The sequence below is a fragment of the Poecilia mexicana genome, unplaced genomic scaffold (assembly GCF_051168715.1).
Source record: "Poecilia mexicana isolate PSO_F unplaced genomic scaffold, ASM5116871v1 scaffold_15, whole genome shotgun sequence".
NCBI lineage: Eukaryota > Metazoa > Chordata > Actinopteri > Cyprinodontiformes > Poeciliidae > Poecilia > Poecilia mexicana.
In genome coordinates this window covers 1873087-1887500 of record NW_028263384.1, presented here as the reverse complement: position 1 = coordinate 1887500, position 14414 = coordinate 1873087, and the positions used below count along the sequence as shown (strand labels likewise).

At 39.0% G+C, this 14414-nt stretch overlaps 1 protein-coding gene and 1 pseudogene across 3 annotated transcripts in view; one reads left to right on the top strand and one right to left on the bottom strand.

Annotated features, from left to right (window-relative positions):
• The window catches only part of map7d2b (MAP7 domain containing 2b), a 16328-nt gene extending 9979 nt beyond the window's left edge, over positions 1-6349 (top strand). Inside the window, exons 8-12 of one of the 2 annotated variants that reach the window (XM_088013137.1) lie at positions 346-450; positions 1393-1456; positions 2556-2700; positions 3615-3884; positions 4772-6349. In XM_088013137.1, coding sequence (XP_087869263.1) covers positions 346-450; positions 1393-1456; positions 2556-2700; positions 3615-3879 — 579 coding nt within the window. In that variant the 3' untranslated portion in view covers positions 3880-3884; positions 4772-6349. Of the gene's footprint in view, positions 1-345; positions 451-1392; positions 1457-2555; positions 2701-3593; positions 3885-4771 lie in introns of both variants that reach the window. The other variant, XM_088013136.1, reaches the window with a different exon arrangement.
• On the bottom strand, positions 6333-13821 carry LOC106905263 (G protein-coupled receptor family C group 6 member A-like; annotated as a pseudogene). Its single transcript, XR_015765514.1, has 8 exons — positions 13763-13821; positions 13474-13716; positions 13166-13197; positions 12795-12913; positions 10646-11416; positions 9727-9915; positions 9350-9473; positions 6333-9276 (listed from the first exon to the last, which is right to left on the bottom strand). The product of XR_015765514.1 is annotated as a G protein-coupled receptor family C group 6 member A-like (transcript).
• Between the last annotated feature and the right edge of the window lie 593 nt (positions 13822-14414).

Here is a 14414-nt window from a genome sequence, read left to right as displayed (position 1 = left end):
GTGACCTGCCAGTAGTTTAAATTTGCCAAATTCGGCCCTCAGGTACAAGGTTTGGACTCCACTGCTCTAAAGTTTATATATTTATACTCAGAGTCCATAAACTATGAGTGAATTTATTCTGCCCACTAAAACTGATTCTGATATTTTGTTCTAAATGTAATTTAGTTATCTAAAAACTGTTCTCGCCAAGTTTTCTGGCGTTTAGTGAATGCAAGTAAGTTTTATACCCCTAACTAACCTGGAAACTTTTGGTCTGATTTAACTTTAGACAGTGAGAAACAATTTTATTTATTCAGTTAATGTAAATATGAGGTTTTGGCTGCTTAAAGTGAGCGTGTCTTTCAGCGGGAGGAGGCCTTCCTGCGGGCGCAGAGGGAGGCTGAGAGGAAGAGGCAGGAGAGGGAGCTGCTGCACATCCAGGAGGAGCAGGAGAGGCAGCAGAGGAAGAAGGTACCAACCGCTGAGCTTCCTCCGTCAGTCAGACAGAAGCAGCTCCACCACTGCGACCACCAGATCCTGTCCAAATCAGACCGGTTCTCCTCTGTCTTAAATAGGTTACCAAAGTAAAATGATACAAAAACAGACCGAAAGCTTTTCATATTTAATCATTATTTCATTAAAGCTGCAGCTCAAGCTAAGCAGCTTCACAGGAGAGGTTTTAAAAATACCTTTAGATACTTTGTCAATTTCCTGAAACCAGGGCTGCAACTACCCATTAGTTTACTAATCAATTATTCTGTCAATTATTCTTACAATTAATTCATTATTTTGATCACCAAACAACCATTTTGACGACTAATCAATTATCCTAACGATTAATCGATTAATCAATCATTGCAGATTTTTCATTTAACCTTTCAAGCCTTTTACATACATTATCAGAAACACCTTAAAATGCAAATAAATAGTCAAATTCAGTTTTAAATGTATTTTTGCATAAATTGCAATAGGAACATCACCTTAGTGAACATTTGGTCATTTGTAGCTTTGGATTCGTCTGCAGCTAATCAAATCCTTCTGACATCAACATGTTCAGCCGTTTCTGTTCAACTTCACATCAACGTCGAGCTGATGATTAAGTTTTATCTGTTAAATGATTAATAACTGAACAGCAAAAGGTGCTTAATAAGAGATTTATTTATGTTTTTCACTGAATTTGAACCAGGCGAAGCTAAAAAGTAGAATATATTTCCAGACTAAGAAGGTTTTTCAACTTAAATGCTAAATGTATATATTTTTGTACAGTTTTAACTTAGTTTCTGCTCTGACTGTGTTTCAGCAAATTACCTCTTTGGAGTCTGTATAATTGATTAATCAGTGACTAAATTATTTCACTAATTGATTAATCTGATTAGTCATTTCAGCCCTATTTATGTTGAATCTGTTTTACAGAGAATTGAAGAGATTATGAAGAGGACGAGGAAGAGTGAAGTGGATTCTCCATCTGGAGCATCAGGTAAATATTCAGTCAACCAACCGTTTTAAATTACTGTGTCAGTTTATTTTCATGTTTTGGGCCAATTAACCCCTAATAAGATGTGGCAGATTCTGACTTTTTGGAGATTGCTCCAAAAGAAGGAAGTGTACTACAACGCAGGGCATTCTGGGTAAATACAGCCAAAACAAACGCATTAGCATAGCGCAGCGCAACAAATGGCTCGTGGTCTTTAGCTAAAAACAACAGATAAATCCTCTAACTGCTCAAATCTGACGCCTCCGTTTGTTTACATTTCATGAAGAAAGTTGCGCTCAGAGTCTCAGAGGTTTTTGTGTCGTTTCCTTTAGGGGTTTTTGGTCCAGCGCCCCCACAGGACAGGAGGGGAAAAGGTTTTTTAAAGGTTTTGGTTTGTGAAAGTAAATCGCAGCAGCTGAAAATATAACAAATGTTGCAATTTTTGTGAAAAAACCTTGTAAGACACTGAGAGAACAAAAAGTTAAAAGTCGAAAAAACACCAGATAACGCAAAATTGGAGAGTAGTAGGAAAAAGTATCAAGTGAGAAGTGGTCAGTTTGTTTCCTCCAGTGGCAGCGTAATTACAGAGATAGCTCAGAATAACCAGTTTAACTATCAGCTTGATGAAGAAGGAAAGTTTTAATCTGGAAAGCATCAGGGTGTCTGCCTGATGACCGTCTGGGATATAAATGACTGAAAAGGTAAAACTTCACCTTGATGAAGGAGAAAAATTAATCTCACAATCTGCACAGTTTATTTCTGATTCTCTTTCATCATTAGATGCATGTCCAGGTTTTCCAGAGCTGCTTCCTGTGATATTTTCCTCCTGACAGTTTTAGTCTGCAGTGTGACTCAGCAGTTAGATGAGCAGAGAAACGTCGCCCCCTGTCTGCAGGCAGGAGGAACAGCAGCGGCGGTGCAGGAGGAAATGTTGATCAGTGCAGATTTAAAGCTTCTCCTTCATGCTTCACTGCTGCAGTATTCATCATTTTTTCTATGATGGCTTCATTTCCTTATTCCTGATCACATAAAAGCTGCTGAACTGGACCTCAGATCAATAAACATATTTACTCCCTGTTATTTTATTGGGGGTTTTTTACAGTGTGTGATGCTAAAGCTGAAGCTGTTGGCGCCTCAGAGGAAGACGCTCCGACTCCGGCTGAAGCCCCCGTCATCATGCTGGGCCCCTTGGAGAATAAAAGCTTTGTGGACGAGCTTTCTGATGGGGTCCAGTCCATGGACGTCAGGTAAACCCGCAAACTCAAACTGGTGAAACGTGAATTACAGCACTGCCTAAAACTGACTCAAAAACCATAAAGTTAGCTTCACTGTTTCAAATAAATTTAAAAATGGATGAAAACATTGTTATTTTTGGTGGTTTTATTTGTGTTTTTGCTTTAAATGTAAATTAAGACTTAAAGTGTTGTGATTTATGAGTAAAATCTGAAAAGACTTACAAACAGCAAACAGAGAAATAAACTGAACCTGGATCTGATAAGAAAACTCAAGGGAACAATGTGAGCTAGTTTTATTTCAAGATATTTACACTAGAAACCAGACAAAAATACTTGGTAATGTTTTGTGTTTTTTGCAGCGTGGTTATGCAAAGTACTGATGAACTAATTGGTTATTAGGTCTGTTGCAATAACAAATCAATCAATAGCATGTAAATTAAAATGAGCTCAATAATTTCCATTTGCATGATTTATTGTTTTTCTCTTTTCTCCCTTTAACAAACTGGATGATGAAAATCTCCAGCATTGTTTTGGTCTCAACTAAGACAATTTTGTTTACAGAGACTTCATCATTCATTTAATTTGTTTTTGTTGTTTATTTATTTTGGGTATTTAAATTCTTCCAGTTTCAGTGTTAAATATTCATTAGAATTTAAAGTTTATTCATCTTTGAGAATATGCTGTATTGTATTACTTGGAATTGGTCTCAAACAGCGATATTATCGTTTATCGCAATAAACTTCTGCGACAGTTTATCGTCCAGTAAATCTGTTATGTTTGCTAAATGAAACCTCAGTGAGTAACGTGTGGTTGGGGATCAGCGTTGGGTCTTATTTTCTGTCAGTGAAGTGATTCCCGGTGTTGAACTAAACGTTGTGTCTCTCTGTCGTCGTTGTTCCTGTAAGTTCTCCATCTGTCTCCATCAGCCCCGTCTCCAGGGACGAGCAGGCCAGCGCTCAGGAGTTCTCCCCGGTGGCCGAGGGGCCCGACGGCTACCCACCCGACCAGCCCATGGACCTGGACGCCCCTGGGCGGGGACGCCCCGGGGCCGACACGCCGCCGTACCCCAGGCTGCAGGCCGGCAGCGGCGTGGGAGACCTCAACAAGAACCTGCTGATCCAGGCGTACAGCGCCGCCTCCGAGTCCGCGCAGCTCATCCACAGCGTCGGCCCGAGCAAACTGGACGTCTAACACCGGTACTGGTTCTGGAAGTCCTCCGAAACAATTCAGGTTCTGTTTGAAGAGCTTCTCAGGGAAATGTTTGATTTCTGTGTAAAATAGAGACGCAGAGATCCACATTTTCCACTTTGATATCGATACCTGAGGTTTAGTATCGACCGATATGATACAAAATAACAGCTGATTAAATTAAAATGCTTCTTTTTTTAAACAGACATAAATGCACTGAAATACAAATTTATTGTAATTTATCAAGTATTTCTGGTCTAGTTTCTAGTACATTCAAAATAAGACAAAACTAACATGCAAATAACTTTCCAGCAAATTATAGGAGCTTTTCAAGTCAATAATTCCTTAATATTGATTGTTGATTGTTTCACCTGTAAAATGGGAAAATGTCTTGTTCTAAGTTAAATTATCTAGTAGTTTTTCATCAGTATTAAGGAATTATTGATTTTTTAAGTTTCCATATCTTGCTGAAAAGTTACTTGTAAGTTTTGTCTCATTTCAAATATACTGAAATATTTTAACTAGAAACTAAAAAATACTTGTTAAATTTTGTGTTGTTGCAATTAACGATTAATCGATTACTAAATTATTGAATTAGTTGATTATTTTAATCGCGATTAATCTGATTAATTGTGATTAATCATTATTAGTCACGATTAATCAGATGGTTTCAACCCTAATAACAAGAAATCATTAATAGCAATAATAAATTGTACATAATCATGATTTGAAACTGTTTTTATCTCCAAAGTTTTGGAAAAGTTTGAAAACTTCCCATTAAAATGCTTGAATTTTGCTGTAGAAATAGTGAATCGTTTTAGGAACCCGGTCCAGACGTTTAAATTTATTTAAATTCTGTTTTCAGCCCCTGATTTTGTTTCTTGTCTGGTTTCAGGAGCTACAACAGGAGCAAACACAGCCACCTCCCTCTGCAACAGTAGTCATCCTTCCCACCAGAAACAAAGTTTAGCATCTGATCTTTCATCCGTGTTTCCGAACCGCACCGGAGGCGGCGCAGACGGGGAAGTCCAGCTCACAGAAACATGCTAATAATGTCCAGTTTATGTTTCTGACTGAAAACAAACACTCCTGCCTGCTCAGCAACGTATTTATGACATGAACGTGTGAAGGTTCGGGTGTGTAAACTGTAAATGCTCATCCATAAATCAGAGGTTCTGATGAAGCCCGGTTTGCATCAGCTTCTCCAAACGTTGTAAATAGATCCGACTGCAGGACGATCAGCAGAGCCGCTCCGACGTGTAGCATCTCCGAGCCGGACTAGCCGGTTCCACAGCGTCGGTGTTTTCTGACGCCGTTTACCTTCAAACTGCTGCAGACGCACCCGATCTGCACAGGACGACGGCGACTTTGGGCCACAGCAGATGGAAAAACAGAGGAAATTTACACCAAACAGCTCAGAAAATTTCTACAAAAAACTCAGAAACCTTTAGGTTGAGCTCAGAAACTTTCCTGAAGCTTTCAGAACCTTCAACTGTTGAAACTCTGAAATTTCTGTTTCTGCTAAAAAATTTCTGAGATTTAATTTTTTCATTTGTTTTTTGCAAATTTTCAACTTTTCAAACTCAGAAATGCCCTTGTTGTTATTTTTTTAAAGAGATTATTCTCAAAATTCCCGAGTTTTTGTTGCATATTTTTGACTTTTCAAACTCTGAAATTTCCTTGTTTCTTGTAGAAATTCTCTGAGATTGGTCTCAAAATTATTGAGTTTTTGGTAGAAATGTCCTCCTCTTGTTTCTGTCCACGTTGGCCCTGACTCGCTGTTTAAACTCCCAGCAGACGGTCATATAAACATGCTAACACGTAGCCTGTAGCTTCGGTTTCGCTGCTGCTTCTCGTTCCACCTGCAGGGAAACGGAGGGGAAACAGCTCCATGTTCTGTGTTTTTTCCTGCAGGATGAAGATGTAAAGTGTAATTGTCTGGCACTGACTGTAACCACACAAGCTGCAGTTTCTGGCGCACGCAGACGGTAGTTTCGTTCCACATCTGCACCTCACAGCCCGTCACCTCTGAGGCCTTAAAACCTCTGTGCATCAACTCACTGATCGTTTCTGCAATAATCCAGAAACCAAATTATCTGAACCTACAACTGACTTTAATTATTTACCAGCAGCTCAGACTTTAAAAGATGGATAATTATGATGTTTTCTTTAAAATCCATTATTTATTCCCACGGATTTGAACAGACTGTGATGTACAGCTCTGCGTTGGGAGAAAAAACAGCCTTTACTTTTGAATTTCAGTGCATTTATTAACATTTGTCTCACCTTCGGCTCGTCTTTCTCCATAAATTTGCACATCATTGAAACCAGTTGGTCCCCATGTATAAACATAACGGACTTAGCATTTATCCTAATAATTAAACTCTGTGACACTGCAGCTTGGTGGAATATATCATTGTAGATGTGGTGCATGGATACTTGCTGAAAAAGAACAATAAACGTCATCAAACCATTTCCTTCAGTGAGCTGGCCGCATTTATATACAACAAACAGACATTTTGTCACATAAATCATCAAAAATCACTTCTGAAGTATTAATCATTTTCTCTGCAGCTAGAAAACTCAATCACAATCTGCAAATTTTCTAAAAAGATGTATTTATGAATCAAATAATTACATTTAATCCACAAGATTCCTTAATACCTTAATACCAATATTAAGGTAATATTAACACCTTAATATCAATTTTCTGATTATTTAACCAAATAAAATGAAAGATACATTAATTCTCTAAACTACATCTACAGGGAAAAGACAAACTTTATAAATTAAGGTGCAAAATACATCAAATTACAATCACTGCACTGCAAAAACAGAAAATGAGAACAAATTCATGAAAAAAACTGATTTTTTTTTCTCACAGTTGAGATGAACCTATGATGAAAATTCTGTAAGTGGGCAAATTGTGTATCTAGAGCTGCGACTAACGATTATTTCAGTAATCAGTTATTTAATTGATTATTCTGACAAGTGAGCGATTAATCAAATACAAAAATTTACCAATTTTGCTGATTTTTCATTGAACCACTTAAGCATTTATTTTAACAATATTAGGAAAATATGTTCAAAGATGCAAATCAAAAAATAATTACATTATTTTTTTTTTTTTATAAAAAAACAAACATTTGCAAAAACATAGTATATTTTGGCAAATTTGAACATATTTTCAGACAAATGTGTTTTTATCTTAAATTCAGAATATACACATTTTTTACAGGTTTGGCTTCATTACTGCTCTGAATATGTTGGAGTTTTTTCAGCAAATGGACATTTTTATGGAGCATCCAGTTAATGACTAATCGATTACTAAATTAGTTCATGGTTATTTCAGTAATCAATTAGTTTGGTGTATCATACACTTATTTTCCCCACTGTATTCTGTTAGTAGACCCTGTACAGTCCTTCACTCTGCTACCACCTGCACTTTGCCCAAATAGCGAATGTTAACCTGAAATTAGTCACTAAATCCTCTTTGGATGTTTTGGTGCAAATTTGCAGAATTTTATCAAATAATTTAAACACTTCTTAGAAATGAAAGATGACCTATTATGCTTCCTTGAACAGATTTGGATCGGTCTATGGCCTATACAAAGCATGTTCTTTACATTTTTTGCACAAAATCATTTTTATATAATGAGTTTTTTGTCTTGCGCTCCTTTCAGAATGAGCTGTTCTAATCTTGTCACTTTAAATCTAAATAAGCTGCAAGCAGATGTGCAATTATGCAACTGTACAAATTTGAAAACCATTAGTAGGGCCTCCTGCACAACCAACCAGAATGCAGCAAGTTGTTTCTGGATGGTAAGCCAACACCAAAACACGAGTTTTTTCCAGCAGCCATTGTACAGCAAATACAGCGATAAAACCAGCTGAACAAACATGCTGGAACTCCATTTGAGTTGCTAGGTAACGGGCAGAGGTCCGCTGGGGTTGCTTGGTAACAGCGCAGTTGAATGTGACTTTACTTTTGGGAGGTCTTTGAAACAGCACTGACTTTTTGTTAAAAATAAAGGCTGGGTTGTTTTTAGAAGCAGCTGAGACCCAAAATTGAAGCATAAAATGAACAAAATTGACCCATGTAGAAAAATAGGATAAGTAATTTACATAAGAACAATGACTAATGTGTCTAATTACAATTGTGAAAATGTTATTTGGTATTTCTGCAGAGCATTTTTGACTGCAGCTCATAATTTTTTACAGTGTTTCTATGAATTAACTCTGTTTATGTTGGCAAGCTTGAAAATCTCTGCAGCGGTTTCTTTCTTAAGCTGAGGACGCTGGATGGTAAGGCAGGCTGAGCGTTTGAGACGGGGAAGAACGGCTGGGTGTCGGTGTTTGTGGACCGGCGCCGGTCACTCAGAGGCTGAAACGACTCCGGGCTGGGCAGCGACTCCAGGGGCAGCGACTCCAGGGACAGCGACTCCAGGGGCAGCGACTCCAGGGACAGCGCCGCGTTCTGGACTCCGTCCGGACGGTTTCCCTCCACGTCTCTGTCGCTGCCGTAGGAAAACTCCCTCACTTCCTGTCGAAATGCGGCCTCCGTGTTTTTCTCTTGCTTGAAGAGGATGATGTAGCATTTTATTAAGAACTGACAAAACAAAATGGCGTAGGCGGAGATGACAATGACGACCATTTCCACGGCTGGATTGTATTCGCCTTTAACGTTCTTATAAACCGGGCCGAAGATGATCCAGGCTATGAAGTAGATCAGCATGGAGAAGGTGATGAATTTTGCATCATTGTAGCACTGAGGCAACTTTCTTCCCTTAAAAGCAAGAACAAAGCCGAGGATTGCTAAAAGGCCGATATACGCCAGCATAGCTCCAAACGCTGGATATGAATTCTCATTGCAGAACCAGAGACGTTTTTCATCTCTGATGCTTTCTGTGGAGCTTTATAGCTCAGCCAAACGGTGCAGACCACCGCCTGACCTGCCATGCACAGTGCGATTATAGCAGGGGGCTTGTAGACTTTCTTCAGAACATCCTGGGTCACTGGGTCAAACTCAAAGGCCAAGATAATTTTAAACGACTTCACCAAGATGCAGGAAACTGAAAGTGAAACTCAAGCCGAAGAAAACTTGTCTCGCTCGGCACTTCTCATCACTGGGTCTGGCGCTTCCAAACGTGCAGAGCAGAGAGAACAGCAGGACGATGCATATGGGGCCGACCGATGAGCGCACCACCGGCGTATTCCAGCGAGCCAGGAAGATGACGCCAACTGTTAGCGTTAGCATAGCGCCCAGAGACGTGAATGCTAGCAGCGTGATGTGATACGGATCGCCCCATTTCAGGAACAGGTCCAGTCTTTTCTTACTGCTGCTGCTGCCTTCATCCGAATATTCAGTGTTTTCATCACACTTATAGCACTGGGCAGAATCTGCAAAACACAAATATACACATTTATTTCCTTTAATTATATTTTTATTTTACATTATTTAGCCACTACTCACCTGTGGTGTTGGAATATTCATTTTTGGAGCAATTTCTGCATCCATAGCAGCAAACTGGAAATCCCTTATTGGTGACCTTCATTTGGCCTGGATAACATGTGGAGCACTTGGAGCTCACTCCTGTCTGTGGACAGAAAACGTAAATAAAGAAATGTTCGTAAAGTTACACAGGCAAAAATTAACTTAGTTTGGGTTGTTTAGTCTGTCACAAGAAAAAAAATAAGGGTGAATTTTCAGTCATATTTTCACAATGATATTCATTCATTTATAAATGTCAGATCAAATCCTCCTCCTTCCTCACTATTTTACGATGTTGGGGTTTTAAAAAGGAATAAATATTAAGAAAAAAAAATTCACCAATTGAGGGAGATACTTACAATCTGATCAATTACGTTGCTGATGTAAAGTCTCTTTGTTTCTATGTCAAAGCGGCCGATGCTGTAGCTCATATCCACCGTATTCTGTGAAGGTGACCTCCACAGGATTAAATCGTAACCCGAGTCAAGGTCGCTGTAATATTTTTTCCCGTCCATGGAGAATTTTGCGCTTTTCAAAGCGTCTCTGAACTGAAATTACAGTTAAAATCAGTGACGTCAGTATTAAGGAATTATTAACTTAAAACAAGTAACTTACAAGCTACTTGCAAATTATTGTTGTTTTATTTCAATTGTACTAAGACGTTGGCACTGCTAAGTAGACCAAATTTCTTGGAAAGATTTTGTGTATTTGCAGAGCAATAATTCAGTGATTAAAACATCATAATAAAATCTGTAATAATTGATAATTCATGTTTTCATAATTCTATATGTAATAAATATTTAAAAACGTGTCATCTTTTAATTTACAATTACCGAAATGTGTCGACACATTTTTAAAAGCCAACTTTGCGGTACCGTAACTCCGCAATACTTTGCGCTATCTGAAAAATTTAAACGGATTCTGAAAGGGAGACATTGCGCTTTCAAGCCTATTTTGGGTTATTACGGTAATTTCACTCCCGCCGTTGCAGGAAGCATGTTTGTATTCAGTTCAAATGGCTCATGTACATTTAAATAACTGTTAGGTGTAGAAAGTTCCAGTTTTTATGGAGAAATTGGCAAAATTATTTACTCACAGGACATTTAAAAAACTTTGTACAATTAAAATAAGCAAAAATATCCAGGCGGAGATTTGAGACTTTTGCCATAGAGTTAACATAAGCAGAACAATTTAAAAAGATTCATTGAATACTCAACGCATTTTGAAGAAACTGTCTAAAATGGTGTTATTTTGTATAAAATCGATGTGTTTTCGTACCGTTTCAGGCTGTAATGAGGAGATGTTCCACTCCTTGTCGACGCAGAGATCTTTAGCAGTTGCAGCGATTGCTCTGACTGCCAGCTCGATGCTGAACGCGGCGTACGGATACGACATGTTGGCCAACTCTTCGATCTTTGACTGGAAAGACGCGTCTGGGCTTCTTTTTAAAAAGTCACACAGAAACGGGTTGTTCTGGCACAGATCTGAGTCTTCATCCAGATTCCTGAGGAACCGCTTAAACTTGGACGTGTTTCCGGATTTGAGCGTTATCCCAAAAACGGTCCCCACGTCGTTCAGACTCCAGGTTTTCATATCCAGACAATCAGCCGCCTGGGACCAGTTGTCGCTGGCCAGCCAGACTTTGTGTTTGCCCTTGTCGTTTTCAAGGAGGTTGTTAAAAATGGACTTCATGTGGTCGGGTTTGGCGAAGGACACGATGACAGAGACGTTTTCTCTGTCAGTGATGTTCTTCACGGTTTCTGCGATGGAGTCGTTCAGGCTCACGTCGACCAGGAACTCCGGCAGGAAGTTGATGTAAGCGAAGCAGATGCTGTTCTTGGCCGCATGATGTCGGAGGCGTTCAACGGCGTAGCGGCCATATTCTCCGTCTGTTGCCACGACGCCGACCCAGGTCCAGTTGTTCTTCTTCAGGATTTCAACGATGGCGAAGGCCTGGTGGTCGTCCTGCGGTACCGTCCTCAGGAAGCTTGGAAAACGAGTTTTATCGCTGAGGAGACCCGATGTAGCCCCGTAACTTATGTGGACAATATCAGAAAGTCACTGTCAGATGTGGTGTCGTAATTCTTTGAAGAATTTGAATTAATATGAGTTACAACATTTAATTTTTCTTTGGGGTCATTAAATTCTTATATGAACAGCATTTTGATTTAGTTGTTATGTTTCATTTCAATCAATGATTAATCCAGAGGTTCCCAAACTGTGGGGCGCGCCCCCTAGGGGGAGCGCCGTGTCATTGCAGGGGGGGCGCGGTCTGGATGAAAAAAAAACAAAACATGAACACTGTATGCGCTGGGTTTTTACCTTAGAATGGCCAACTCTCTGTTATTCCTATGTCAATTTGATACAGTAGAGGCTTCCACACTTCCCATACTTGTGTCCTCTGTCACTTTTATCAGCTGTTAAAACTGTTTAATCCGTTGTTAACATGTTGTAACCTGTTTTTCCGAGCCGCCTTTAAACGCAACATGAGCGCTACACGCTCGCGCTGGGTTTCCACCTGTGAAGGAGACCTGCTGCTGCTGGGCGGAGCTACGTAGGTTTGGGTTAGAATCACGGCAGCAAACCAGCAAAACGCAAAGAACTTTTCACAGTTTTTCCCCCAAACTAACCGACTGAGGTGAGTAAAACTGCTGGATGCAGGTAATGTTAGCTAAAAGATGACTAGCTAATGTTAGCTAAAAGATGACTAGCTAATGTTAGCTAAAAGATGACTAGCTAACATCAGTACTGAACCTTAAGCTTAACAAGTAGCTTGTAGGCTACCGATGTTGGTGTCTATTTTCAGCTACGTACATTCATTTTGCCCCCCAAAAAGTCGATGCCCCCCTCGCCCCCCCCCCTCACACGCGTCATTTCAACCAGACAGCCATTTGTAATCCAAAGGGGGGTGGGGGTGGGGGTGGGGGGGGCGCAGAAAATGTTTGGAAACCACTGAATTAATCGAAACTGACAATATTGGAAATTTTAGAGCATCAATGATTATCAGAAAAATTATGATTTTTGTGTGGCCCCAGAACGCAGTTTTGGCAAGTTATATCTGCTTAATCAGAAAATGTTAAGTAAAAGACAAATACTTTTTCTTTAATTTGCCTTTGTTTTATTTATTTATATTTTCATTAAATAATAAGTCATGCCACAAACATCAAGGACGTTCTTACTCAAAAACAACAAAGGTTGTAGAAGAACATGTTTACTTTTGCAATAATAAAAATAAACCCAAAAAGGTAAAAGAAAATATGTGTTTTATTTATTATTGTGCTGGTAATGAAAAAAAAGAAAATTTTGGCCCCTAATACTTTCAACATGGGGAATTTTGACCCTCAGTGCAAAATGTTTGAACATCCCTGATATATGTGGGGAAAAACGTAAAAATGTGTAGAAGTCTGAACATGTTTAGTGATCATACCTGCGGGATTTGCTCCAGGTTCAGATGCCGGGTCACTGCTATCGATATTTCTGAGTAATAATCACCGATGACCGCCGTCACCGGTGGGCGGGGCGAGTGCTGGCAATCTGTTGCGTTTGCTAAAAATAAAACCAAAACATAAAGGCAGTTTTGTTTACTGTAAAAGTGGAAATATAACACTAAGACTTCTGAAAATGAAATTGTTTGGTTATTATAAGATGCCTAAAATATTTGTAAATAAACTAAAATGGAGCCACATGGGGGACAAAGAGGATTTTTTAAAATTATTTTTTGCCTTGTCTCCCAATCTCGCATCTCGTTGGTGTGTGTGAAGTTTTGTATCTTTTTCTTTAGGACACAACCAACCGCACCACAAACTATGTCAGACATGAACTTTCGATCTCTAAACAAGGAAAAAAGATCAAAACTATTTGAAATTGATTTGTTTGTCGTCTGACAGCTGTAATTGTTTTTTCTTGTTTGTGGTCTGAATAGCTGATTTTTAGGCGCATTTCCATCTCCAGCTTTCACAAACAAACATAAAAACACACAGAAATTGATTAATTTTAATTAGTTTCTGCACCAAAGCGTTAAGAATAGAAACAGGTTTTCGGGCTCTTTAATCGACAGAATCGGCCAAATCAATTTATTGCAAAAGAAAAAATGTCCCTAATGGGACCCCGTATTTTCAGCGTGGATTAATAAATGTTGCAAACAGACTCGTTTTTGCTCACGGTTCATTTTCATGAAGGACAGCGTGTTTCTGAGCGCCGTGGTGACGTCAGCGCAGGAGTCCATGATGTGGAAACCCAGAGTGATGTTCCCCAGCTCCCCGCTGCGGTTTATCTCCTCCACCGCATGCACCATCATCAGAGACTGGGCCAGGCGGGCCACGCTGAACCTGATCAATACATCGATCACTTACCAATACATCCAACAGCACACATTCTGCAGAAACAAACGCGTACCTGTCACACTGTCCTGTTTTGCTGACGCTCTCGTGTATTGGGAACAATCCTCCAATCATAATGTCTCCTGGAGATTTGACTTCCTGATTGGATTCACAACAGAAAAACTGAAGTGATAAAACAGAAAAAATTCAAGTAGCTTGAATATTGAATCTAATTTAATATAAATATCTGATTACAGCCTTACAGTACAGATAATTATTGATTAATATGTGTAAAAAATATTTTTATTGCAGTATCTGAGTTATTTTAACTTTATTTGGTAGCAGTTGCTCTAGAGGAATGTTTTCTTGAATGTTTTATTCATTTTACTCTGAGCCTATGGGGTGCCAAAAGACAACACTTTCACAATAGCGACTATAACCTAAAAAGTTTTAATATGCGTTGAAACAAATGCCCAGTTTTCGTTACAAAATATTGAAAACATATTCCTACTTATTTACAAAATAAACATACACTGTGCTTCTATCATGGGCTGCTAATAATAAGACAGATTATAAACTTCGTTAAAACTGCCCTCGGTCTTTTGATGTGGTAAAGTTGCACGATCAAATAAAATATATAAATAAAAAAATAAAAGCCTGAAACATGAAACCGGAAGTTATTCATTTTTAAAATTAAGTAAAGAGTTTAGGTAAAAATAAATAAATAA